Source organism: Scomber scombrus, chromosome 4 (assembly GCF_963691925.1).
Source record: "Scomber scombrus chromosome 4, fScoSco1.1, whole genome shotgun sequence".
In the NCBI taxonomy this organism is placed as follows: Eukaryota; Metazoa; Chordata; class Actinopteri; order Scombriformes; family Scombridae; genus Scomber; species Scomber scombrus.
The window spans coordinates 16,885,627-16,911,369 of NC_084973.1; the positions used below are offsets into that span (position 1 = coordinate 16,885,627).

The following is a 25,743-nucleotide window of genomic DNA, read 5'->3' on the forward strand; positions in this document are numbered from 1 at the left end:
TAAGCGGTTTAAATGACTGCATTTTATATGTAAGATGGAGCACACCTGAAGACATGGATGTAGCATTTTATTGAATCGTGCCACTTCATTCGTAATATTTCACCTGCAGGGACATAAAATTACAGCATCTCTGTGAGTCAAACGCTTATTGCCAACACAACTCAGCTCAGCAGAGTTGAGTAGTCAGTTCATTGTTCACTCTGGAGAGGAGGACCTGCCGCCCTGCTGTGCTGACAATGGAAAGCCCAGGATGTAACCTGTAAATGTCTCCACTGAGATCTCATCTGGGATCGCACTCTCTAGAGAATATTCCGAACCTGGACACACACACACACATACACACACATCGAAAAGTAATGATGTTTATGAAGCAGATATGTGAATTCTCGAGTTTTTCTGATACATACTTTCAGTTTTATAGATGTCAGAACTTTCCCTTTCTTCTTTTGCTTCGCTGAGGCCAAGAAGTGAAGTGAAGCATTCGGCCACTTCATCCTCTGTCATGGGTTCCCCTGTCAAAGACCACATTAAAATGCTTCACAAGTTGAACTTTGTGACAAGCTGACAATGAAGTATAAAAATAACAGAGAAAAAAAAAATGAATGTGGAAAAATTAGAAATCCCAGCTGACTAAACCTTGTCTGACTGAGAAGCCTGAAACATACCTCGAACCTGTAGAAGCTCCAGCAGCTCATGTCTCTGCAGAACGTGCTGACGTGAATTATTGCGGTCACAGAGGACGTGAAAAGCTTGCCTAAGCTCATAGCTGGAGATTCCGAAGGCTGGCCGGTGGTTGACATACAGCCTGATAAACTCCTCCAGGTCAATGTCAGTCACATATTTTCCTGTTTCAGCGTATTTGCTGAACTTGACCTCATTTTGCATGTCTTCAATCTAGTAAAAAAAACAATACAGTGATCTGTTATCACAGTCCTGAGGTGTAAAATCATAATTTCTGCAATGTTTTAATGCCAGATAAAATGACATTTATTGTACTTCTTGTTCAGTAGGGAAGTAAGCCAACGCCCTCATGAAGGAGGGAACCTCTGTTAGAGGAATTTTGGTAGACACTTGTCGTTTCTCCATTGAGTCGATGCCTTGATGACGGATCTGGCAGTAATAGAAGAAGTCCTCCATCTCCTAAGGACGGAAAAGCTTCATCTTAATCCTGTGGGCTTCTTTAATCCAAAAATACAGTAAATATGTGAAAATAAACAATACTGTCACACAGAAAATATTTCATATGTTGGTTGTTATATCTTTCCACAAAAGCATCCCTTGTACAAAACAGTAAACCCACCCACTATTTCTAGTTCTCTACTGAGTTTTAGATTTGTGCCACATGAACTCACTCTGTAGAACTTGCCATCTCTGCCTTCCTCTAAAAGAGTGTAAAAGGGTGCCATGTCCTTTCCTCCCAAGGATGCCACTGCCTCCAACGCACTGCAGGTATCATACCAAGAACAAGGATTGACTCAATGAAATGTGATTTCATCTCTCATGCATTTCCTCCAGTCCTCAGGTTGGTACCATTACAACTTACTTGAAGCTTGTTTCCCATGACAGGACAGTGCAGTCAGATCCACCTGCCGTAAAAACAAATTGGCCGTCATAGGAGCAGGCAAACGCAGACACCCCGTACGGATGGCAGATCAAAGCGTTGGACTTGTAAGGGTTCCCATCCAGAGGCAGAATCTGGAGGCCCACCTGCAGGAAGTACAACACACTCTTAGTGGTAATGTCACTGATCTGATTCTGTTGTACCAAAACACCAACATGCTCAAAAAAGGACTACATTTCAAGATAGTCCAGGGGCCTGTCTAATGGAGTAGGATTACCAAGTTATCTAAATAACGAGTAATTAATTAGTACTTTGAAACACAGAGCTTCATTTTGATATTTATAAAGCAGCTTATTTTATAAAAGATTACAAAGAAACTCTAGCTCTGACCTTGTCGTCTGTGATAAACGCCATGTAATACGAGCTTGTCTCACGGTCTTCAGAAACAGGAAGAACCGCTACTTTCTTAATGGGAGTTCCATATGTTGGGCCAAGGAGAGTCTTTCTGTTTTAAACACAATAATAACTGTAAGAAGAATACATTTCACAAAAAATATAATCTTGTTACAGTATTTCACATACCTGCACATCTTGGTAGTGCTGTTTAAAAGTTTCATCTTGTATTGATCTGACGCAATGAGAAGAAATTGCTCTGCAGTGAGGGGTGGATACCAGGCCATGCACGTTGGCACAGCGCTTTGCTCAACACGCTCCGAACTTAAAATGAGGAGCTGGTTAACTTCACTCTTTTCCAGGTCATACTCCACCTATTATTCAGTCCCACACGTGCAGAGAGAGGTGGGTGCTAAATATCTGGTATAATAAACAACATTACAAAACACCAAACTAGTCCAGAGGCCCACAATGTTGACAAACAGACTAACCAGTCGGCGGTCCATGCCCAGAGAAAGAAGTCTGGGTTGGGTGCTGTCCAAGTGCACCCCGAAAAGAAGGTCTTTGATGGGTTTGTAGTGGGAGCGGTACCTGCCCAGATATGTCCAACGAGGCAATGAGTCCTCATTAGTCTGCAAGCGGAACACCGTCACTGCTTTTCCGGCATCCTAACAATTAGGTCAGAACAATGAAAGAAAAGGTACACGTCATACTGGAAGTTGTGAAAATGTTCAAGCGTAGAAGTAGATTTGCAATCCGTAATCATAGCATCAAACCTATTTAGTGCTGAATGAACTTGATACTTGGACACACAAAGACGAAAAATGATCAGTGCTGTTGGTAATAATTAAGATTTACTGCATTAATGTCACAAAATCTCTTTGTATGTATACGTCACTGCTCATCCCCCGATAATCACAGCTTTAAAGCCCTGAAAAGATTTCCTCAGTCCTCTTGTTACTATGAGTAATGGGATCCTACATGTCTGTATTTCTATTTTTCTCTGTGCTCTTCTTACTAGTTTGCAATGGGTGGAGCTCATGTATGTCACGTATGTCCTTCCACCAATCAGAATTTAGCAACATTTGATCAGGATCCGAAGACTATTAATGGGTCGTGTGTCACTGTCAATCAAATCTGGTCAAACCACACCCAGAATTTGCTCACCGCAGTAGCGAGATAGTTTGAGTCTGAGGAGAAAGTGATGTGTTGGATGGCGTCTTTAGTGTAATGGAAACATTCTTCTGGATGACTTTGTAAAGTTGTTGAATCCAGTATGTGAACAGCTCCACTGCCAAAGCCGACAGCCAGGTACAGACCTGTTCAGATACAAAAAGGGGGCTCTTTACAGTACATGATGTAATAACAAATTCCACATTCATGCAGCAGTTGGGTTAAACTAGCTAAATGCAGTTTTAGCCGACAACTCAAACTTGTTTGTTGCAAAAACAACAAATAAATGTGTTTGTTTGATACCGTGTTGAGGGCTGAGAATACTGACTCACCTTGAGGGTCAAACGTGACACACTGAATCTGTTTCTCTGTTTCAAAGGCTCTGCTGCAGATGGTCAGTTTTTGGTTATAGTCCCACACTTTTAAAATGCCACTTTGATTTCCCATGACCACATCTGGCTTTTTGGGGTGGCAGGCCACTGCATGTAGAGGCTCACAATTCTCACACATCAGGATCTGAGGGACACCTTTCTGAGCATTTACATGTACTACTGTGGAGCTGGCTGTTGACACAACAAAGTTCCTGTAGAAACAGAAAGGTCAGCTTGGCTAAAATGCAGTTTTCTAGGTTACTTGTTTTTTCACAAGCAAAACAAGTGTAATTCTTTTACCTGATAATTGATGGTTTTTCCTCGACAGTACAATCCTCCAGATATCCTTCTGTGCACTCTTTGGAAAAGGAAATGGAAACAATAGCATCAAGGTTGAAATCTCTGTACCAAGTCAGAAGCATGAAGTTTCCGTCGTAAAAGTTGATATGTCCTCGGGTGTCGCCAGTTACGATACAGCTGTGACATCAAACAAAACACATGCAAAGTAAATAAAAGACAACAAAAGATAACAACGTTTAATATTTCTGGCTCTGGCTACCTGTCAGTTACGGTGAGCACAGTGATTGGTTCTTCCTGGAGGGAAATGACCTGGACTTTATCTTTGGTCAGGCTTTTGTTCGCAGCCAAGTCTTTCATCAATTGCCACACCACAATGCCACCTGCTGCGGTGGCTGTTAGGACCTCAGGCTCTTTCCAGTGAAAAACGGACTGGCTGAATGACCCGCCACCTATGTCGGCAGTGTGAGAATGGCCAGGAGAAGGGCGAGGTAATTCAGCTGCACTAATTCCAGAGGGGGCTGTGTTATAGAACTGCAGTGGTAAACAATAAATATGTAAGTGTAAAAATATTTATCAAAACACTCATTGCCATAATAGACAGAAACATCTCTGACATCTCCTCCAAAATCTTGATCTTGATGGTCATCTTTACCTTGTTAATCTTCAGGGGAAAGTACTGCAAACTTCCCTGGGCCTAAAAACACACCAAATGATTATTGCAACATATAAAGTAAAAAAGCATTTTACTGAAATACTGAATTACGACTTCAATAAAAAAGGACCAGTGGCACTTACGGTGCTGTAAAGTAAAACTTGGCTTTTACTGTTGCTGAGCAGCTGCGTGCTATCATTTTGATTAAAAATGATATAATCCTGAAAAAAACAATGCAGCGTTTGAACATTTGATCACCTGAGTGTCATATCCGTAAAGTAAGGTTGAAAAAAAAGAAAACAAATTCGACTTACTTGAAAACCATGTTCAGGATTGAGTTCAGTAAACCACAAAGGCTTTTCTGTGTCGTTTGTCCAATCCCAAACACTCACATGCTGCAAAGAAATCATTCTGATCACTGCAAAATCTACTCATATACAGTATACTCTATATAATGTAAGACATGAATAGATGGAAAAGTTACTCAAGAAAGACAAGATTGTCAAATGTTTAGTTTCACAGAATTTATCTAAGTTGTTTTTGTGAACTTTGTCATATCTAGTAAAACACATTGACCATTTGGTATAAATATTTAATGTAAAGTTGTGTTTCAACCCTAACTCTAATAATATAATGTCATTTGTCATGTCATCTTCATTCAAATGAAGGAAAGTCACACAGCATTTGCTGGTATTACACTCTGTACCTTCATTTTAGAGAAAAAAGTATCACTATTTCAAAATCAGAGTGAGTCCTGTGAACATGTGTTCCCTATTTATCATCAATGGTACAAGAACAGAAAGTGCTGCTAGTGGAAATCATAATTTGTTCTCTGTTTGTATCCTAATCTGTACGTTTCACAATCTAGACAAGACACAAAACAACAGAAATAAAATGATGCTGTCATCCTCACTTGAACTTCTCCACCCCCGATGGATACCAGATATTTTGTGTCCTTTGAAAATGCCATCACAATGACACCCCCCTCAGGGTGGCAATCGAACAATGTGTGCACAGGAATACTGGAATATTCATCATACATGTGGTTACCGTCAGGAGCAAAAATTGATATGTGAAAATATTCATACATATCGAATCAAGAACTACCCAGAGTAGGAATCCCATATCATCACTGTGCTTTCCGGGCCGTGATCTGCTGTTGCAATCCAGCGTCTGTCTTCACTCACACACATGCATGAAATGGAGCTGGAGTGACCCTGACAGTATTGAAGAGTATATTTATAACCAACAGTGCAACCTGCATATGACAATACTATCAAAAATTATCCATAGCTGCCCAGATCATTCATAGCACGGAAAGGACACTGTCTTTTTTTTTTAAACTTCATATTCCACAAGAAGTCGAAAACTGACCTGAAGTATGTGCTGAGAGTTTGAGGTGTGATTGTATATGATCCCAACATGAGCTCCAGCATAGAGGACCACCAGCTGATCGTGGTCTTGCAGACTGAAGACAGGAAGAGCAGGATTCATCCCGAAGACCCACTCTAGAGACTGCGTGCAGAGCAAATTGGCAGTGCTTTCATGAGTCAATGAATCTTAATTTAATCATAGGACTTCTTGTTTGAGGTGAACATTTCTCATTAAAACCCTCTTGATTGCAAGTGTACATATACACACATTCAACAGCATCTACTTGCCAGTGCATGTGCTCTAGTGTGAGCTGCCTTCTTTGGGAAAAGTGTTTCTCTGGTTGCAGTGTAGACTTGAGACTCTCCCGTCAGTTTCAGTCTATCAGAGTCACTTTTCTGACCATCTTCTCTGACCTTTGTGCTCTCCATCTGACTCATTTCCTCCTCTTCATCATTAATCATACCTGCGGGTTGATTGTACACCACTTGGCCCGCTTGAACTCACCGCTAAAGGCCAAAGGTGCAGCCTGTAAGAGTAGGCTAAGGAAGTTGACAAATAGCGTTAAAACAACCGAAAACAAACGACCACAATGCAGCTATTATCTACTTCTCCACATTAAAGAGTGTACAAACTGTACGTTTTGGTGTAAAAATCATCTTTTTAATCTTAAATTATTATCTATTCTGAATGAAAAAAAACACGACTTCTGTAGCTTCTGCTGCTGAAGCGTGCCGTTGCCTAGTTACTGTTGCTATTGGAGGACCATCAGGATTTTCAAACTAAAAGCATAGATGATCATTCAAATTCAAATTCAAATTGAAAATTACTTTATTTATCCCCGAGGGGAAATTCAATTAGTCTGTTAGCTCTCCTGTAAATAATTGAAGAATTAGACAGCATGATGGCTGTAGGAGCGAAGGATCTTTTAAATAGATTTAATGATTTGGCTGCACTTGAAAAAAAAAGAGATTTAACATGTTAAGATATAAAGATCCCATTAAATATAATGCATTGGGCGATGAGTCGAGTAGTTCTAAATTTGTTTTAGTAATCAATACTAAAGTACAGCAGGCTATAAACTAAAGTACTTTTATTGAGCACTTCCTGGGCAGTAACAAGTAACACAGGCAGTTCTATTGTTCTATTAAATTGGCTTACATTTTGCCAGGATACTTTTGGACAACACCTTGTCTTTGGAAACATCACTAACTGGTTCCAACTTTAACAGGAAATACAAGCACCCTGCTGCAATGTGTACACACTGTAATAAACCAGACTGACAAACGTGTAATTACAACAGATATCATAAAGAAATAAGGGAATTAATATCAGTATTAAGTGGTGAGAGACACAATGACGAAAAGACATCATGACAACTACGCACTCTTCTAAATAATTCCTTAAGAGTCAGGGGCAGAACTGGGGTGGGGGTGGGGGGCTTTTGGGACTGCAGCCCCGAATCTTTTCTCAAAAGCCAGAATCTATTTTTTTCCCCAGTAACTTCAACCAGCTGCTGATTAAATCTGAGTGAGTTTTTCAGAAATGTGATTAAGAATGAAACATCTGAAGTTGAGGCAGTGCTACTGAGTGAAATATAGTTAAAAACAATTATGTAATATTTTATTCCTTTTGATGTAGTGCCTTATTGTTATCTATTTATTTATATGTGCATTCTCTTTGGAAAATAGTTAATAAGGACCAAACTACTACTACTAACTACTACCACTAATGTTTGCAGTACTGATACAATGCAGTACAATTAAATTATGCACATGTGAACCATCCAAAAATAAATAAAAATTGTCCCTGGATCTGGGTGCTCTGGGCTTAGTCCCAGACCGGTGTCAATTCCTAGATCCGCCCCTGTTAAGAGTAACAGGAATAAAAGAGAGCATTATTTTTTTCTGGAAGATACTCCAGTCCAGTAGGTGACAGTAATGGGCCATTATGACATTAACACTAAAAGAGGAGGGAAAAGAAGGATTTCGTGAACGGAAGGTTTTTCCGGTTGCACAGCTTTGACAGCAGCTGATCTCGGCAGCTGACTGGACTTCATGTCGTCAACCTTTAATGTTTTTTTATAGTTTGTCTCACATTTTCACCTCCGCGCTTTCTTTTTTCACTACATCTCATTTAGCGACGTGTGAAGGATTGTCGTAGGGAGGAGTTTGTGACGATTAAGACAGCAGAAAGAGGAAAAATAGCACATCGATAAGGAAGCGGCAAGTTATGATTTCACCAGCTGACAGGTGAGGAGACGCTTTTATCATCCATATGAAAATTACCTGTTAAACTCCGACATAAGTCGAAAAGTTAATACATTAAACCGAAATAAGATAGCTTACTTTAGCGGCGGTTGCTGTCTCCAATCCGCTCAGCTGACTAAACTATTAAGTAGCTAACAGCGGTAATTAGCCAACGCTGAGCTCTCATAAACCTGTGAGCATATCTTACCTGTGAGCTCAGCTTCTCCTTTTATTTTATTACCTTACTGGCTATCAACATAAAACCTGTAATGAAGGATAAGGAGTAGAAAGAAACAAGCACTCTCACATACTGTTCAGGGTCAAATTTGACCAATTTTTACATTTGAAAGCAGTAAATGCACTATAAATACTTCTTAATTTTAGCCTGAAATTTGATGTCTTCTCCTGAATATATTTGAGTGCATCTGATACATCTTATTTTTAGAGGTTTTGACCCATATTTATTCAAAAATTCCAAAACATACTGTTGCATTCTTCACATTTAATATAGTTCATGTTTTTTCTCCATAAACGATTAGTGTAAAAAATGAATAATAAACTTTCTCATGTCACTGAAAGCCTCATTAAGGATTAATCTTGCTTAATATATATGACTGATGACGTATTCATGAGTGATTTGTTGTGCAAGAATTTGGTAGAGAATAATTAAAAGGGGATACGGTGAAGAGTCTGAATATGAACAGTATGTGAGGGTTAAAGTTGTGTTGATGTAACTGTGAGTCGATATACAATTTACGTAAGCACTTGTCATTTTATAAGAATACATACATAAACTATCTAAACTGCAGTCAAAGCAGTTTTATTTGTGTAGCCCAGTATCACAAATTATCTGCCTAAGGAGGGTTTTACAGTCTATACAGCAATACAACATCCTCTGTCCTTTAGACCTTCGATTTGAAGGAGTACAAAGTCACCAAAGCGGGGAAAAAATGGACGAAACTTCAAGAAGAGTAACAGAGGAGGGCTGCTTCCCCCAGCACAGACATATATGCTATGCAATAGATGTGTGTACAGAACAAGAAAGACACATTACAGAAACATTGCATGGAAAACATAATGACAAAAACACTGTAGTGTTTTGTTAAACACTACAGTTTTCCTTCAAACAATGTTGATGATATCTTAAATTTAAAGATACCCTCCTGTATTTAAAAAAATATTCTTCTTGGAATACATATTAGTTATTATAATATTAATAATATGTTTTGTTTTTTTAAATTAAAAGTTAAATTACCTACACATCCCTAATTGTATCTTCTCTTTCATTGAGAAATCCAGTAACTATGAATCTACAATATTTTTCAGTTCAAAAATGTAACTGCTGGATAAAAGATGTCTTCTTCACTGAAAAGTTGATTGTTGTTTATGAATGCTGGAGTTTCATGAAGTTGCATATTGAATCATTATTGGCTCCAAACTAGTCCCTAAATAATGCTCACACATACACACTTTAAACTCTGATTTAAAGTGAGCTCAGAGACACTTTCCTTCTACAGCAGATTAATGTGAAAACGGACTCCAAGTGTCAAACTCTGCACATACATTGATGGACAAGTTAAATAACATTTGGCTAAATACGTAGCGTTGACTCAGAGACACAACTTCAGCAGCTTTCATCCTCTTAAAGGCCACACTTTTTGAAATCATGAAGCTCAAGAGTATTTGAGAGGAGTATTCTGGGTTTTAATGTGAAGCACTGTGTGGTGCAAGTCTGATGTCTGTGTGATGTATGACTATAGCCAAGTAAAGATGCCTGAGGTTATGTGCCATGTTTAGGACAACCAGGCTTTTCAGTAGCGAACACCAAGCACGTGAGACTTAGTTTCCTGCAGCCACAAACACAAGACAGACATGGTTTCCTTTGAACACTCATACATTGAATCAGAGTTAGAGTTGCACTGAAAACTGATTTTTCTTTCTCTGTCCTGATATATTAATGTTATATCCAACAGTTGGGAGTAATATAATAAGAGCTCTACAATGTGGACAGACAAGCAAAGAGGAATCAGAGTTTCTCAGGAGGAGCTGCTCTGCAAGAACGCCTGTGGGTATTATGGAAACCCTGCATGGCAAGGTTTCTGCTCCAAGTGCTGGAGAGAGAGAGCCCGTCCAGATGGAGCCGAGAGACAAGATACAAGTTCAAGGTAAGTCGAAGTTTATTGAAGGGCAAAATCACACCAGGGTGTCTCAATGCACTTTACATTATTAAAAGAATCAATGACGGACAAAAGAAGGAAAAAGAAAACAGCGATATATTTTACAAAATTCAAAGAGGATCCACAGAAGACCATTTGAAAATAGTGCATCATGGTATCACATCACTACCAATGACAGGCAGGAATGCAGATTTAAGCAGTCTAGCTATTCTAAAAACAACCAAATGCATAGAGAAATACAGAAAAGGCATTTTTTCATGGATTTGGGCACAGTCACACTCATACAGACATTTAAAGGTGCAATATACGACAGTCAGCCACCACACACTGCACGAGCACCCCAGACAAAGGCAGAATTGGCGTCTTGTAGCCAACTGTGAACACACAGTTTAGCAATCACTCAAAGTGTTTAGGTTTTAACATTTTTTTCCAGGTATAATGACATTTTGACCATGGTTTGATATATTACCATGGTGGTCTGGTGTGTTTAGTCTTTCAGGTTAAAACAGGGTTTAGTTTTGAATATCTAATGTTGTTGTTTCTCGCAGACCAAGCAATGATGGAACTCCTCTCACCTTCTCCAAATTTGAGGAGAAGAAAAGTACAGAAAAGAGCCGTCGAATTAACACTATGAGGAGGCTCTTTTGGGGTAGCCCATCACCTCCCAAACGTCAAGGTACTTGTGGTAGTTCTGTGTGCTTTGATTCTGTGCTCTCAAATACATTCATTGAAAAAGTTATCTTTTTAGAGTGTTTCTTAATGCAATAGTTTCTGATGGCCCATTGGTATTTGGAATGTTTTTTGTGCCTTAGAGTAAAAATCTCATCAGCTATTTTACCAAATTTGGGTCAGATTCCAGGCATATTAAGAGCAAAACGTTCTTGACAGAGAAAAGATAACAAAGCCTTAAAAACAGAGCAACATTAACTAGCTGGTAATTGGGAAAAATAACAAAACTCTAAGCCTAACCCCAACTACAACCAACATGGAGCTTCTGCTGCCAGAGATTGGCCCTGGTTGTCTGTGATGTTGATAATCAACACTTAACTTCTTTCCCCCCTCTAGAGTCTTCTGAAAGCCATGCAAATGTGTTAAAAGCCTTCCAGAGCCTTGAGCCTGGAGACTTTACTGGTTTCCTGAAGATACTTCGGAGCCCACCCTCCCAGCGCTTGCAGTCCCGATGTACAGCTTTCCTCAAAACAATGGAGGCTTACCATGTATATATCTGTTTAATAGAGTTTAATAAGGTTATTCAATGACCGTTTTCATAACATCTCTTTGATCTTGCATGGCAGAGCTACTCTGATTAGAGTCTCATTATCTTTACAGGATCTGCCGGTACAGAAACAGTCAGATCTTGTGCAGGATTTCTACCAGTCCTTCGCTGAATATTTTAGCAGTGAGTACACATCGGTTCAGCACTTCTCGGGCCATTTATTCTACCAGTACAAGAATATGAAATGACTTTTGAATTGTTTTTATATTTAGGTTTTTCCGAGGCACAGGTCACTCAGATAATGGAGCACGTGGAGAAGTTGATAATGACACGGTTGCATAAATGGGTTTTCTGTCATGACAGCTGTGACGATGAACAGAAAGACCTGGCTCTTCAGAGGAGGATACGGTGAGATTCATGTCCAAGTTACCAGTGTTGCTTTAAATTGAAACCTCTGATGGAAACTCCTGATGGACGCTGACTGATGTCTTTTTCTTTGCAGTTCATTAAACTGGGTTACTCCGCAGATGCTGAGTGTACCCTTTCCTGAAAAAAACACCACAGTTACAGGTGACCCCTTTCTTCCAGCTATAACAGGTGATTCAGTATTTCTCTATTTCATCTCATGAGGGAAATTAAGTCAAATTTCTTGCTTGTTTGTAACACCTATTTTTTTCAACAGCCATAATTGAGATGGATGCCAAACGAGCGCCTCAGGACAAACTGGCATGTGTGTCCAAATGTAGTCAGCATGTCTTCGAAGCGCTCTCCAGCTCCAGCAGTGAGCCCGCTAATGCTGATGACTTCCTGTCAGGCCTGATTTATGTGGTGCTGAAGGCCAATCCGCCTCGTCTACACTCCAACATGCAATATGTGATTCGTTTTGGTCTCCCTCACAGTCTAATGGCGGGAGAGAGCGGCTACTATTTCACAAATTTGGTCAGTTCATTGCAAGTGTAGTTAAATTTACTTGTTTGGCATACAATAAAACAATGATGCACTCATGCCACTGTCCTCTGTTTTAGTCTTGTGCAGTGGCCTTCATTGAGAAACTGGATGGACCAGCACTCAACCTCAGTCCAGAAGAGTTTGACGGCTACATGCTGCGTCAGCCAGCTCCCTTTGCACGAAGCAAGAGGCTGAAAGTTACCACTGAAACACAACACCTATTAGAGGAGCTGCAGGGCAGACAAGAGAAGCTGGATCAAGGAGTGGATGCTCTCAATGTGCAGCTACAAAAGTGGGTGCAAACAGTTAATTCCCAACTGGATGAGGCCACAGCCCAGTTTGCTCTGGTGCAGAAGGAGATAACCGCTCAAGCAGAGCACTCAGAGCACTCATCTTCATCTCATGACACAGAGCAACAGGGGGATGACACTGAAGACCAGATGGTGCTGCTGCTTTCAGATAAACATGCAGGTCCTGAAGTTACAGAATGTTAGCTATTTAAAAAGAAACATCTAATCTGGTACTTGACTTTTTAAAATCCTCAGCACTAACGTTTATAGGTTGCAGAAGAAACACATGTGTATTCCAGTGCCACATTCACACAAGTTTTAACCATAGAAAGCTGGGAATTTGTAAGCCATTTGAACATGAAGGAAATATTGATAAAGGACACTTTTTCCATTGATAGCATGGGGGCTTTTAATGGCTTTAACATAATAATTTGCACTTGTTTCCTATTTGAGGATGAAGGTCATTACACACACATTCCAATTAACAGTAATGTATGCACAAATATTGATCAGAAGTCATATTTAAGCACTCAGGTTACACAGCACTTAAAGATATTGTCTAACACTTTAAGGGTGCTTATTTAAAAGCTTTTTCTTTTAGTGTATGTCAATGTGCCTTTAAATAAACTGCTGTGAAATGAATACATATGCTAGGGGAGAAAGTGTTAGATCGCAGTTGATCCACTTAGACCACTACAAGTCACAGGGTGTATTTAGTTAAATCAGGTTTTTTGAGTTCTACGTTGCCTTCACTGTCTGTATGAGGAGGAAATAACTGGTGCAAAACAATTGTATTTATTTTACCACCTGTATTAGTGTGGAGTAGGTACATGTTTTATTGACATCTTTGAAGAAATTAAAGGAGTTTATGTTATGATAAAAGATTGTATTCAATATTATATTAAAGATTAAATATATGATTTAATATTGTGTGTTTGTGTTTTTTTTTCATTAATTTTCAGGAGACAGGAACGAATGATCATATTTAATATTGGAATGTAAAAGTTTGGTTGGTCACTCCTGCTTTGTAACAGTGAATATTCTTATAATGATTTTATACTGGGAGTGCTCTTCCACTGCTTAAGTAATAAGTAAGTAATTCAGTAATAGTTACTTTTATACATGGGTTTGTTGTTTTTTTCCATGGATGAATTTAATACTCGGAACACAGCCTGTAATTGTTTTACTTAAAGGTTAGGTTCACATTTTTGTAAGTCTCTTAAAACAACAATCAGGTGCTCTAATGAACCCTGAAATAGGTTTCCCTCACTGTAATCATTCCTCCTGCTCTTACCGGCTATGAAAAGATCCCCATCAAAATCCTTTTTTTAAATGTTGGCCTAAAATGCATTTAAAAGTTTATGTAAAGCTTATATGAGACTTCAGCAGTGTGAGTTAGTCATATCAAGTGGATATCTGCCACATTTAGTCTATTTAGCATTAAATACCCTCTTTGTGTTTCAGTGATTTCAACAAAAAAAGGGACTCTGGCACTAAAAAGACTAATGTTGAAATATAACTATTTTATTTAACAATTTGGACAACAGAAGCTTCATATTAGCTTCATACTTTTAAATATTTTTTTTTGCACATAAAGAGGCTTGTAGATTTTCACTTACCTTATAAGTGCAATATGAAGAACCGGTCAGTATGACCAGGAGGAATGATTATGGCAAGAAAAACTTTTTTTCATTTGGGAACCTGACTATTGTTTTAAGACATACTTAACTTTAAATGTGTAAATGTGACATGCAGAAGGGGAAAGAGTTAACAAAAGCCAAAACTGCTTGGCTCGAAAAAAGACCATCTTAAAATCAAAAGAAGGGCTGTGAATTATTTGGTGACTGCATGACATTGACATTTCTTAAAGGATGGTGTCTTCTTTTATCGACCACTTGGTGGCAGTAGAGCCCGTAGATACGACAAAACTGCAGTTAAAGTGATAGAGAAAGAAGAAGAAGATTCTCCATTAGGCCCTAAATCAGCCGGGGTGACATAATTCACCGTTACACCATAAACACCAACCGGATGTGCAAACATGAGGATGACAGGGGATAACAGTCAGAACAGTGCTGGAAACTCGGAAACAACGATGGAGGATGTAAAAACCCTCATTAAAAAGAAAGATGACATTGAAGAGCAGATAAAGGCGTATTACGACGTTTTGGAAGACGTAAGTTTGTCAGATAACCAGTAAGCGACACATGCAGCGCTAAGCTAACCAGAGGCTAACTTACAGTCACTAACTGTGTGTTTACATGACGTTTACAGCAAGGTGTCGGAGTTGAAGGTCCCCTGGTTGACGCAGAGGGCTTCCCCAGAGCAGATGTTAACTTATACCAGATCAGGGCAGCGAGACACAACATTTCCTGTTAGTAACAGTACAGTATTTGTTGTTTCTGGTGTTTTCTGTGACCAGTTTGTGTGAGAGGATGTTTTGGGGGCACATTTTCCAGTCCTTGTTCCAGGATCATTGAGGCAAATAATGAGGATTATGGTTTTGTTTCTGTTAGTTACACTATAGTTTATCCATCAATGGTAATATCTACCATATCCACACCAATATACAGTACTGTAAATGTTGAGATAAAACAACTTTAAGGTAATTCCTGCATCTTATAGTAAATATACTGTAAAACATACTTGACTGGGAAATACAGGACGGTGCCATTCCACACCACTGGCCAAGTATTGACTATAAGTATATTTTAATTGATAATGATATCATTTTTATGTATGTTAATTATCAGTGTAGAGCTGGAACTTGACTCATTTATAATGTATATGCTGCTTATTCTCTTCATTTTCTATCCCTTGTTTACATCTGTAACATGACACAAAACAGCAAAAAATACAGTGTTCAGTAGAAATCAACAATATTTGGTAAATGGACTGTACTTATATAGCACTTTTCTAGTCTTTTTGACCACTCAAAGCGTTTTTGATGACAGGGGCTACCATACAGGGTGCCAACCTGCTCAAGAGGGAGAGTAACCATTCACACACATTGATTCACGGGAGCAATTTGGGGTTAAGTACCTTGCGCAAGGACACATCCACATGTGAACTGGAGGAGCCGTGTCCTGTCGGGACAAACGCTCTACCCTCTGATTTTCAGTTAAACTTATTATTTATGATACATACAATTACTTTGCCTATTTTATAGTATACATATAAGGGGTAGATTTTAATGATCTTTAACTAATGTGTGTGTATTGAACTTTTTTGTGTATAAACCATTATCAGACAAATTATTATTCCAATCATTTTATATATTTTGGGGTATTTTTGTTTCTTTAAACATGTCTGGAGGGGATCTGTAAATAATAAGTTAAACCATAAATCAGTTATTAGACTTTTTGCTATTAAGTTTCTGTCGATTGACAAGATGTCTAATTGTTGCAGCTGTGTTGCAGCATTTCTCAGTTTGAGAATAACCTTTTTCATAATTTGTCTCAATCCACACATTTTTAAGGTAATGGCTTGATTGTGTCTTTCAGGCCTGCAGAATGATCACAAGGCCATCATGCTGGAAATAGAGGAAGCCCTACACGGGTTGCATGCTCGAGAGAAAGCCAAGCATGAACAGGATGAGGCCGAAGCCCAGGAAGAGGCGATGGAGCAGCAGGTCACCCTGCCTTCTCCCTTCGCACGGGTGGATACTGTCACACAAGGATCACCCGCCTGTGGAGCTGTGAGTGGTGTGAACTACGCTCTCATATCCAGATATGACCAACTTCAACTATTTTGACATTAAGACTTAGAGAGTAGCTGTTTCTGTCTTGTGATCGTAGTTTCTGCTGTGTTTCTCTCCAAAGGGCCTGCGAGTTGGAGATGAACTAATTGAGTTTGGTTCTGTGAACACAGACAACTTTCAGAACCTGCAGAACATTGCCTCTGTGGTACAACACAGTGAAGGGGTAAGCTAATGAAGTCATCCACAGCTGCTTTTTTGATTGGGCATTTTATGTGTTGTGGTTTTTATTATTTTTTTCTGATAGTTTGTTGTCTAAATTAACACAGAAATCTTCCAGAATGACTAATAAAATCCTTGAGATTACAGCTAAAAATTGGCTCCTCTTTATTTATTTTAAGATTTTTCCATAACAGCAAAGATTTTTTTCTTGTGGTTTGAAGGTCTTCTGGCCGTCGAGGGATGTTCCTATAATCATATTGCCCAGCCTTATGTGCCTTCTATCTCTGTAATGCCATTTCTTTCTACAGAAACCATTGCGTGTCGCATTGATCCGGGATGGTCAGAGAGCTCAGATGAGCTTGACTCCACAGCGATGGTCTGGCAGAGGTCTGCTGGGGTGAGTGCCATCAACAGAATCAGTCACACGTTTGGATTAGCACAGATTCATCAGTTGAAGGTCTAATAGAGTAGCTGGTATTTAGATGCATAGAAAGTTGTGAAGCCTTCAGGAACAAAATTGCTTAGAAGCTACAAGTAAAGCAGAGTAAACGTTTCTCTCAGTGCACATGAATTACTTCGACAAGTTGCCATGATACTGCTAAAATACTCCTACACCTTTAAAATGCAGGGTTCAGATTGCTGTCTATTGTTGGAGGCAGGTATAGAGTGGTTCAAATCAGTCACAAGTCTCTCGTTCTTCTTTTTCAGATGCAACATTGTTCCAATCCCTCGATGATCGCCATGACTCTGCACAGCATTGGGAAAGCCCTTTCCCACTTTTGTTTTCTCTTGATGGCTTCAAAGAAATTAACTGACTTTGTACACACTGCAGAAATTTCAATATCTTAATCAAAACTACAACTATTTCCTTCATACAGGGGCAGTCTTTAGTTTGGGATATATGAAAAAGTGTCGGAGCACTTCTGTTACAGAAGTCGTGCTGAGTGTACTAACCTTTCTACTGGATATGCTGAATAGATTCCTACTTGTTGAAACAATCAACTTTAATTGTTGAAGCATGAATGTACTTCGCCAATGTTGTTGCAATGAATGAGTTTTTCTACATATTGTGCGCAATTGGTAATTTTGGTTCAAGAGTAGCACGAAAAAACAGACACATAAGTCACTGGAAACTTTGGAAAATAATTGATTCACTTGATGTTCATGTGACATGCAATTAAAATATTTGTTTTGAGTGAATGATTCTTTCACATACGACTCACTGTACTCATTAAGTAAAATATTCCCACTTCTACACATCAATGATTGCCTGAAGAGAGAATTTGAACTTCTATCTACATTATGTAGACCTGTCTGCTAAGCTGATATGCCAAAAAGCTGTATATGACCAACATGTCTAAAAATGTCATTTGTTACATTTTCCAAACACATTTCAAAAAGTTTTATTTTTAAAAAATGTACAAAATATGTTTCTTTCAAGTGGGGACTCTTCATTACTCAACATCATAGCCTGCTAAAAGTCAGTGTTTGCCAGTTGTTAATATAATGTGAATTCAGTCACATCAATTAAGACATGCAAACAAATGTTATGAAATCAGACCAAATGTTTATGTTTTATATGTTAAATATTTGCATATTCTTTTGATCAAATTACTCAGGAAGACACGATTGTTTCTATAAAAACAAAATACCAGAATAACAGGTATAAATGTGACATCAGTTCAGTAGTAGCATTTGGTCCAATTGCCTCAAAGGATGTAAATGAAATATGTTACAAATCTCTGCCTAACAAAAATGGTATAATCTGTAACACAAGAGAGGAAAAGAACTACGTTGGTATAATCTCTGCAGAAATCATGTAGATGTCTTGAGTTTTTTCTTTTTGGCCTTGACCATATGTGGTAGTGGGATTTTGAAAACAGTCCTGTGAAGAAAAAAACATGGTAAAATTTCAGAAGTATACCAACAGTGTTCAGAGAAACTTTGGGATTTAGTCTTTTTTTTAAAACTCACTCGCAAGTTGTACAGATGGGGCTGAAGTTGCAGAATACTTTGAAGAGAAGACAAGATAGTGTCACCACAAAACATAAATGCATCTTTTGAGAGTAATATGAAGATTTTTTTGGGATCTGAGCGCTTACTTGACAAACAAACTGAGCAGACATAACCTATTTCGATGAGGTTACGATGGCAGAAGCATGCCGCTCTGTAGTCCACGTGCACAGGCGGTGGCAGCAACAGCTGTGAACGCTGGTCAGAATCGGGCAGGAACACCCACTGTTCAGAAAACACAATCATCACCGTCACTGTGACAACAGTTACAACATTAAGATACAATAATCTCAGCCATGTTTGATTTGCTGCACTCTCACCAAAAGATATTGTGCCAGGGCGATCTTCTTTGGTATCTTCAGGTACAATCCTCCTGTTATATCGCAAGCCTGGAAAAAAAACAAAAAACAGCTGGATGTAAAACACATGGGTACATACAGAGTAGGACATCAAAGCTGTACATGCTGTAAAATGTACCTGCTGCAGGAGACCCGATTCTGAATCCAGCACGCAGGCATCTATCAGGATGTTCTGTAAAACAGAAAACGGTGATTTAGAAAACAAACAAAAAACTAAACATACTGTACAGGTGAAAGAAAAGTGGAAAAAACACATGATTTACCTGCTTCTGGGCTGCAAAAATCACATTCATGAAGTTCATGTATTGGAGGGCACAATCCTCTGCCGCTTTTATCACCTATCCAGTAAAATGAAATACGGATGGTGTTTAAAATCACGTGAATAAAAGCAAAACACTCATAAAATTAGACCATTTAGAGATTACCAGTATTCTTGATTTTATCTCCCGTCCAACTAGAAAAGAAAAAGAATAAATTAATATGCATTGAAAAGAAAACAACAGTACTTATCGAAGAGCAATATTAAGCTAAATATTAACAAAATTACCTTCCATGTCCTTTGAGACCCTGTGAATATCTGAATATTGAAAGTTAAAGGGAAATTTGGAAAACAGCTCAGTGATCTGCTGCACTCATTACTTCGTTCAGACAAAAGAAAAAATCTGCAGTCATTTATTTGAACTAACCTTGCAAAAGAAAAATAAAAAATCCATTACCCACTCGGAGAAAGTTTTACTAACAGAATAGCATTCGCATCATCCAACACATTTAGTACAAACAGATCAAGTGCACCCCATTTCTCAACAACTACAGTATATAAACTTCATCATATAAAGCTGGATACAACACGTCGAGACGCTCTAAATATTACAAACTGTAGATGACTATATGAAACTGTACATGTAAGAATAAGCGAAACATTTGCTCCTGCAACATAATGTCTGTTTAGTTTGTCCTTCTAATGTTACTGCAGTCATTAATTATTGTGAATACATCCTACTATTAGTATCTTTACTTATTCTAAGCTTGTACATGCTATATATGGTAAAACTGTTATTTGCTATTTTTATTGAAAGGATACAGCAGAGAGCTTTGGCGAGGGATCCAGCCAACAAAGTATCCGTCGAATTTCCCCTCACTTCAGCTGTAATGACATATGAGGCATAATTCACTTCAAGGAATAACCAACAGTGTAAAATAAATCAAAAATAAAGCTAAAAATACAATACAGTCACTACTAAGACAGCAATTAAGTAGTTTTATTCCAACTTGATTTGCTATCAGTATGTTGAGAAAGCTTATTTCAAGAGTTGTGAAAAGTATTATTGATGATAGGGCAGTAAAATCTTCACAATATATCCTGTGTTCATTTTACCCACATAAAAATTGACCTGTACCTACTTTTTGACATAATGTTCCTCATCTCCTCTGCAATGAGGTTGTTGGCAACTGACAGAAGTTCATACTTTCCATCCCCACTGGAGGATGCATCCTCCCCACCGTCCCCGCCTCTCCAGCTCTTACTGGGATACAGAAACTGACTGAAACCAGGTAAATGGGAGAGATTTGCATGTAAGCAGTGACGTAAAAATATAACATAACTTACAAAATATTAGATTCAGGAAGACAATCAATCCTGGACACTGACAGCATTGGAAGACGTATTCAGATCCTTTCCTTAAGTAGAGACACCAGTACAATGATGAAAAAATACTCCACTGCAAGTAAAAGTCCTGCATTCAGTTGTCCAGGGGTTCCCAACCTCAGGGTCAGGTCCCCTTCAAATGGTCACAAGATAAATCTGGCATGTCGTTCATTAATGGAACAGGAAAGAAGAAAAAAGTTCTTCCATACAAATATATTTAAGTATATGTATTCATTTTTTGGACTAAGGACCGGATCTTTTCGTTTTTTTGTGAAATAATTAATCTTTTGACATATTAACGTTAAAACATCTGAGGAGTTTAAAAAGGAAATCACTCTCAGCTGAAATATGACGAGGGTCCCCAACCAGACACTCTTTTATGATGAGTCACAAACCAAAAACATCAGGGTGCCCTGTCCAGACATGTTTAAGACGTGTAAAACTGTAACTTTGTATAATAATTTCTCTTACATGATTTCTTCCTGAAAAAAGTTCAACCTTGTACAAAATTCTTAAAATTATATTTCTATCTAAAATCTACAAATCTTTTTCACAAATGTTCATTTTGCTAGATACAAAATGTCACCTACTTCACTGAAAAGTCCTCAATTCTCAGTTTTTGTGTCACAAATTGTCTTCGTACACGTCTCAGATTTAAGGTGAGCACAGAGAAACTTTCCTTAATCAGCTCATGGATGTGAAAACAGCTTTCTAGTGTCAAACTAAATATATATCATTCAGCACTGTGAAACCCAAACATCCAACTGCAGGATCAAGAAGAAACATATATTTTTGAGTGGAAGGGGCTTTTAAGTTCAGTTTCCTGGAAGCTGAACTATGAAATTACCTGTCTTGACAGTGGCTAGCGATGACAGCCAGTTTGTTCGTCCTGTTCATGGCCATGTGGGAGTTACCCATCACCATGACTGCATCCAGACACTTGGACAGGGTGAACTGTGCGTAGAGAAGAGGGTAGCAATTAGAAACCATCCAAGAGTCAGACACAATAACCTGTAAGTGAACAGGACTACCTCTGGCTCACGTTGAGCTTGCTGTCCCCACCATATCGGGTTCACATCCACGACGACCACCAGGAGATTGATTTCATCCTCTGCACACACATTGGACACATTTTAAGAACATATTGGCAGCTCTGCCATTGACGTGCACACTGTGAATAAAACTATATCTCATGATTTAAGACAAAGACATACCTGATGCCATCCCGACAGGACTTACTAACGTCAATGTGAAACGAGCAGAGACCACACACTGAAGGCTGGAGGTTTATCTTCTGTTCGCTTCCATATTTCATCTGAAACTTTACACTACTTTGTGAACTGGCTTTTACTCAAGATACTCTGACATCGTAAAGTTTTGTAAAACCAGCGAGATTCACGAGTTTACTTCAGCTAACTGTTGACTTACTCATGTTTCTATTATCCACAGCATACAGCATCCGACAAACTCTCGCGAGACCTGTACGCGGTGTTTCTTGTTTGTCATTAACTAGAAAAATAATGTTTTATGATGTGGCATCGTTGTGGTTAAGGTCTGGCTAGGTTTAGGCACAAACACATTTGGTCAGGGTTAGGGAAAGATCACGGTTTGGATAAAAATAATCACTTGAAATAAACCTCGCGAGAGTTTGGCAACCACCGACCGGAATCTTCTTCGTTACTGGCGGACCACAAACTAACGTTAGTCTCAGTGTCGCCACCTGCTGTAGGAGTGTGTAACAGCAGTTCACACACATGGATGTAGTTTTGGTCTGGATATTCAACATGTCTCCAGTATCCCAACTCCTTCCATCGTTAGAAAGTGATGTTTCTGAACATTAGCAGGAATGTTTGATCTGAATTTTACATTTTTTTTGTCTCTGTCTTTGAAATGAAAGAAATATTTATTACAATTTCACACAGATACTATCCCAGTCACAGGAAGGGTGGCACATATGAAGAACATGTAAAAAGTTTTTTGTTTTTTTTTTATTAAAAAAAAAGGTAAAAAAATAACTAAATAATCAGATTCCACCTGTTTGGGTTAGTATTGTCTTTGTGTTCATGTTTTGTATTCTACCGATTAAAAACATAAATACTGCTGTAATTAAATATGATGTTTTTAAATTACGGCTCCATCTGACACTTATTTTTCTTAATTTGTTTATAAAATGTCAAAAAGTATGAGACATTACCATCATAATGTCTTCTTCTGAAGTATCGTCTTCAAATTAATTTTGTCCAGCTCAAACTCAACAACCTTTAATTGATAATAAAATAAAGAGAACAGGATTAAATCTCACATTTCACACCTCACACCAGGAGCTGGAAAAAGATCCCTTCCCTGATCAATGTCTTAAAATGATTAAAAGACTGTAAACATAGTTTGGCAGAATTCTCTCTTGATTGATTAATCAGTTCATTGTTTTTACTTACTACTTTTACAGTAGACAGTTGTGGTGTTATTCTCTTTAACTTGTGTTACATTATGTTCAGAAGCAACATAATAATATTCCAAATATAATTTACCAGGATGATGGGAGGTAAAAAAAAAAATCATAATTTATACAAAAATGAACAGCATATTTGTACATTATTTAATCATTTAAACCTGAATATTCTGTAGAAAAACAAAAATATTTTAGAATAATTTCAGTAATGCCAGAATTGTATAAAATGTATACCTGCTGGCCTGCTCCATGCCTGCAGTAATGCCCTGAGTTCTGGCCTTATGAAAACAAACTGTGTCATCGGAGTAAGATCACAATTATCAGCAATCAATATTTTTGGTTAATTAATCAAATAACTCTAAATGTTTGAGTGTTTGGTTATTTCTTGGGCTTGGGTTTTGGCTGAGCCTTTAGAAAGACAGTCCTGTATCTCTCAGTCTGGTAGTGGTCTGACTCAATGGCCTCACTGGAGTCATTCAGCGTTACGTATACATCCCCGTTGACCTCTGTCACCTTGTGAATCCTTTGTTTGACACCCTTGGAGTGCCAGTGTGTTCTCAGTGGTTTGGCTGTAGGATCATCCACAGCTTGGTAAAGCCCTTCCCCTTCTGCCAGTGTGATCTTGTACTTGTGCCACGGACACACGATGCACTGCCGGCCGTTAAACTCCTGTCGGTGTCACAGCATGAAGGACAAAGATAATATAACAGAAGTTTCAGTGGCAGTCACAGGATTCCTACAGAAGAAAGTCTTCTTTTGTCATCTTATCCAAAAATCTGAAGTAAACAGCAGCTCACCTCAATGTCTCCATTTTCTATTGCACCACCTGCATCTGTCAGTACGAAAACATCACAGCCATGTTTCTTAATCAGTCTTTCAAACATCCATTACAGAGAGTAAATTTTCTACAGCTACAAGAAATGGGAATGTCATCGTTTTCCCTAACGTCCAACAGAAAAAACAAAAAACAAAACAAAAGTATTAGGACAGCGTTTAGAATCACAATTATTAGGGCTGTAAGGGATAATTATTTTAATTACCAATTATTAATTTTTTAGTTTACAGATAATCAATTAATCGACTAATTGTTGCAGCTCTATGGTTTTTTGATTATGCCAAAATACACACACACACACACACACACACACACATGCACAAACGCACGCACACAGACACACACTTTCGCACACACACAAACACCACACACACACACACACACACACACACACACACACACACACAGAGAGAGCTTACGGTAACAGCGCATGTCCATTGCATGAAGCTTCCCCATGTGGTACAGGACCAATACATCTCTGCATCCATTCAACAGCTTGGTCACACGGCCGGATTTGACAATGTCCTCCTTCTTCCCGATGAAGTGGGAGGCAGGGAGTGGTGAGGAGGAGGGAGGGGGAGATGAGGAAGAGGAGGAAGTCTGAGAAGTCTCCTCCTCAGAGGACATGTTGATCACTTCTTACAGCAGGTTTCCTGGTATTGAAGAAGATTATACTTCAACATCATTAATAGCAAAATAGATGTATATTTGTATGCAGACCTATTAGACTTAATTCACCTTCCTATGAAAGACCACAATACACATGAAGAGGTACAGGTTTGGTCACTTTTCCTCCAATTTCCTCATATCCACACAACTTTAAAAAAAACTTGGAACTACATTGGGAAATTAATTAAGTTAAGTGACTTAAGAATTAAGTGAAGGAAATTATTCTTGTAGGTTAACAATCTTATTTAAAACCTACAGAACAGTATTTGCTAGATTGTGATTTTCCCATCCCAACTGATAATCATTTTATATCAGTGTCACTGGGCCAGGAATGCACTGATACAGATTGAGCTGGATGTTGCTCTTAAGTGTCCCAGATGTTTTCAACAACAGATTATTAAATTTCCTCCACTTTTAGATACACATGGCATGCTGCATGGATGATCATCTAAAAAAGTGAGGCAAAGGAGTAAAGGAAAATGCATTCTGGTAATTTACAAACTGCGTCTCTTAATGCATCCAATCAATATTCTGCACATGATGATAATAAAGACAAATAAAGACAGCATGAAATCAAAACATCACCATCATCAGTACTTCACACAGGAGGAGGAGTTCCTCTTTCATTCAGCTCCTGCACGCTCATAATTACCTCTCCACTTAAAATCTTAGATCAGCCTACCTTTTATGTAGTCTGGTCACATCTCTGACCCTGAAAGTCATGTCCAAGTTGTGTAGCCAGTTGCCATGGTGATCTTTCACGGGATGAGTCTGGTATCCTGACAACTTGCTGATGATGCTAAATGTAGCTGAGATATTTCGCTAATGTTGTATCACTTTGTCTGCATCAAACTGACTGCCTGTGTTCATCTGGATGTTACAAATGATTCAAATCAAACCAAACTCAGTCAGCGTTACAGGCAAGCCATGATTTGGCCCTGGAAGCTACGGTATGAGGAAGAGATATGGGAAGAGCTACAGTAATGTTGTGTGTTACGTCCACTGTTGTCCGCACTGAAACACGCACCGAGGAACGAGATTCCGTCCCCTCCTTTTCCTTTACTGCTTAAAGATCACCTACAGACATTAATCTATACTCTTCTTCGAACGATAATCGATGTCGAATAGGGCCCCCCTCCCCTCTTCCCCCCCAGAA

The 25,743-nt window shown here is 38.6% G+C and overlaps 5 protein-coding genes across 5 annotated transcripts; 2 read left to right on the forward strand and 3 right to left on the reverse strand.

The window, feature by feature from the left end:
• Positions 1–195: 195 nt before the first annotated feature.
• Positions 196–6,285, reverse strand: cfap251 (cilia and flagella associated protein 251). Its single transcript, XM_062417854.1, has 20 exons — positions 6,112–6,285; positions 5,825–5,965; positions 5,558–5,667; positions 5,364–5,472; positions 4,765–4,845; positions 4,594–4,671; positions 4,451–4,492; positions 4,058–4,329; positions 3,799–3,975; positions 3,460–3,710; positions 3,122–3,273; positions 2,446–2,622; positions 2,144–2,328; positions 1,952–2,066; positions 1,544–1,707; positions 1,353–1,443; positions 997–1,140; positions 666–894; positions 408–512; positions 196–317 (listed from the first exon to the last, which is right to left on the reverse strand). The coding sequence occupies exons 1-20, from the start codon at positions 6,283–6,285 to the stop codon at positions 196–198; spliced, it is 2,919 nt and encodes a 972-aa protein (XP_062273838.1).
• Positions 6,286–7,831: 1,546 nt separating this feature from the next.
• On the forward strand, positions 7,832–13,626 carry LOC133979110 (rab5 GDP/GTP exchange factor-like). The gene is made up of 9 exons (XM_062417550.1): positions 7,832–8,073; positions 10,044–10,235; positions 10,796–10,923; positions 11,313–11,464; positions 11,577–11,646; positions 11,736–11,871; positions 11,966–12,060; positions 12,146–12,402; positions 12,489–13,626. Exons 2-9 carry the CDS (start codon positions 10,072–10,074, stop codon positions 12,903–12,905), a joined length of 1,419 nt encoding a protein of 472 aa, XP_062273534.1. The 5' UTR covers positions 7,832–8,073; positions 10,044–10,071; the 3' UTR covers positions 12,906–13,626.
• Positions 13,627–14,724: 1,098 nt separating this feature from the next.
• Positions 14,725–17,828, forward strand: psmd9 (proteasome 26S subunit, non-ATPase 9). Its single transcript, XM_062417689.1, has 6 exons — positions 14,725–14,874; positions 14,973–15,072; positions 16,202–16,395; positions 16,520–16,621; positions 16,926–17,014; positions 17,326–17,828. The coding sequence occupies exons 1-6, from the start codon at positions 14,740–14,742 to the stop codon at positions 17,351–17,353; spliced, it is 648 nt and encodes a 215-aa protein (XP_062273673.1). The 5' UTR covers positions 14,725–14,739; the 3' UTR covers positions 17,354–17,828.
• Positions 17,829–18,049: 221 nt separating this feature from the next.
• Positions 18,050–22,228, reverse strand: gtf2h3 (general transcription factor IIH, polypeptide 3). Its single transcript, XM_062417401.1, has 13 exons — positions 21,849–22,228; positions 21,666–21,745; positions 21,482–21,588; positions 20,391–20,530; positions 20,071–20,133; positions 19,537–19,566; positions 19,415–19,443; positions 19,253–19,327; positions 19,108–19,161; positions 18,951–19,019; positions 18,720–18,855; positions 18,592–18,628; positions 18,050–18,502 (listed from the first exon to the last, which is right to left on the reverse strand). Exons 1-13 carry the CDS (start codon positions 21,856–21,858, stop codon positions 18,433–18,435), a joined length of 900 nt encoding a protein of 299 aa, XP_062273385.1. The 5' UTR covers positions 21,859–22,228; the 3' UTR covers positions 18,050–18,432.
• Positions 22,229–22,670: 442 nt separating this feature from the next.
• On the reverse strand, positions 22,671–25,496 carry LOC133979447 (Rieske domain-containing protein). Its single transcript, XM_062417958.1, has 4 exons — positions 25,270–25,496; positions 24,338–24,571; positions 23,881–23,915; positions 22,671–23,752 (listed from the first exon to the last, which is right to left on the reverse strand). Exons 2-4 carry the CDS (start codon positions 24,543–24,545, stop codon positions 23,462–23,464), a joined length of 534 nt encoding a protein of 177 aa, XP_062273942.1. The 5' UTR covers positions 24,546–24,571; positions 25,270–25,496; the 3' UTR covers positions 22,671–23,461.
• Positions 25,497–25,743: the final 247 nt, after the last annotated feature.

Bases quoted from the DNA above. Each gene is read 5' to 3' on its own strand.
- gtf2h3 (XM_062417401.1), bottom strand. The intron at 20,531-21,481 runs GTAATTTCATAG...ACCTGGTTTCAG, and splicing joins GCTAGCCACTGTCAAGACAG to TCAGTTTCTGTATCCCAGTA. The intron at 19,444-19,536 runs GTAATTTTGTTA...TTTCTTTTCTAG, and splicing joins GGTCTCAAAGGACATGGAAG to TTGGACGGGAGATAAAATCA.
- cfap251 (XM_062417854.1), bottom strand. From the start codon at position 6,285: ATGATTAATGATGAAGAGGAGGAAATGAGTCAGATGGAGAGCACAAAG. The intron at 5,473-5,557 runs GTAGTTCTTGAT...TGAATATTCCAG, and splicing joins ATATGGGATTCCTACTCTGG to TATTCCTGTGCACACATTGT. The intron at 4,330-4,450 runs GTAAAGATGACC...TTACCACTGCAG, and splicing joins TTCCCCTGAAGATTAACAAG to TTCTATAACACAGCCCCCTC.
- psmd9 (XM_062417689.1), top strand. From the start codon at position 14,740: ATGAGGATGACAGGGGATAACAGTCAGAACAGTGCTGGAAACTCGGAA. The intron at 15,073-16,201 runs GTTAGTAACAGT...TGTGTCTTTCAG, and splicing joins AGCGAGACACAACATTTCCT to GCCTGCAGAATGATCACAAG. The intron at 17,015-17,325 runs GTGAGTGCCATC...CTTCTTTTTCAG, and splicing joins TCTGGCAGAGGTCTGCTGGG to ATGCAACATTGTTCCAATCC.
- LOC133979447 (XM_062417958.1), bottom strand. From the start codon at position 24,545: ATGTCCTCTGAGGAGGAGACTTCTCAGACTTCCTCCTCTTCCTCATCT. The intron at 23,916-24,337 runs GTAAGCTCTCTC...TCGTACTGACAG, and splicing joins AATGGACATGCGCTGTTACC to ATGCAGGTGGTGCAATAGAA. The intron at 23,753-23,880 runs GTGAGCTGCTGT...TGACACCGACAG, and splicing joins TAGAAAATGGAGACATTGAG to GAGTTTAACGGCCGGCAGTG.
- LOC133979110 (XM_062417550.1), top strand. From the start codon at position 10,072: ATGTGGACAGACAAGCAAAGAGGAATCAGAGTTTCTCAGGAGGAGCTG. The intron at 10,924-11,312 runs GTACTTGTGGTA...TCCCCCCTCTAG, and splicing joins ATCACCTCCCAAACGTCAAG to AGTCTTCTGAAAGCCATGCA. The intron at 11,872-11,965 runs GTGAGATTCATG...TTTTCTTTGCAG, and splicing joins GCTCTTCAGAGGAGGATACG to TTCATTAAACTGGGTTACTC.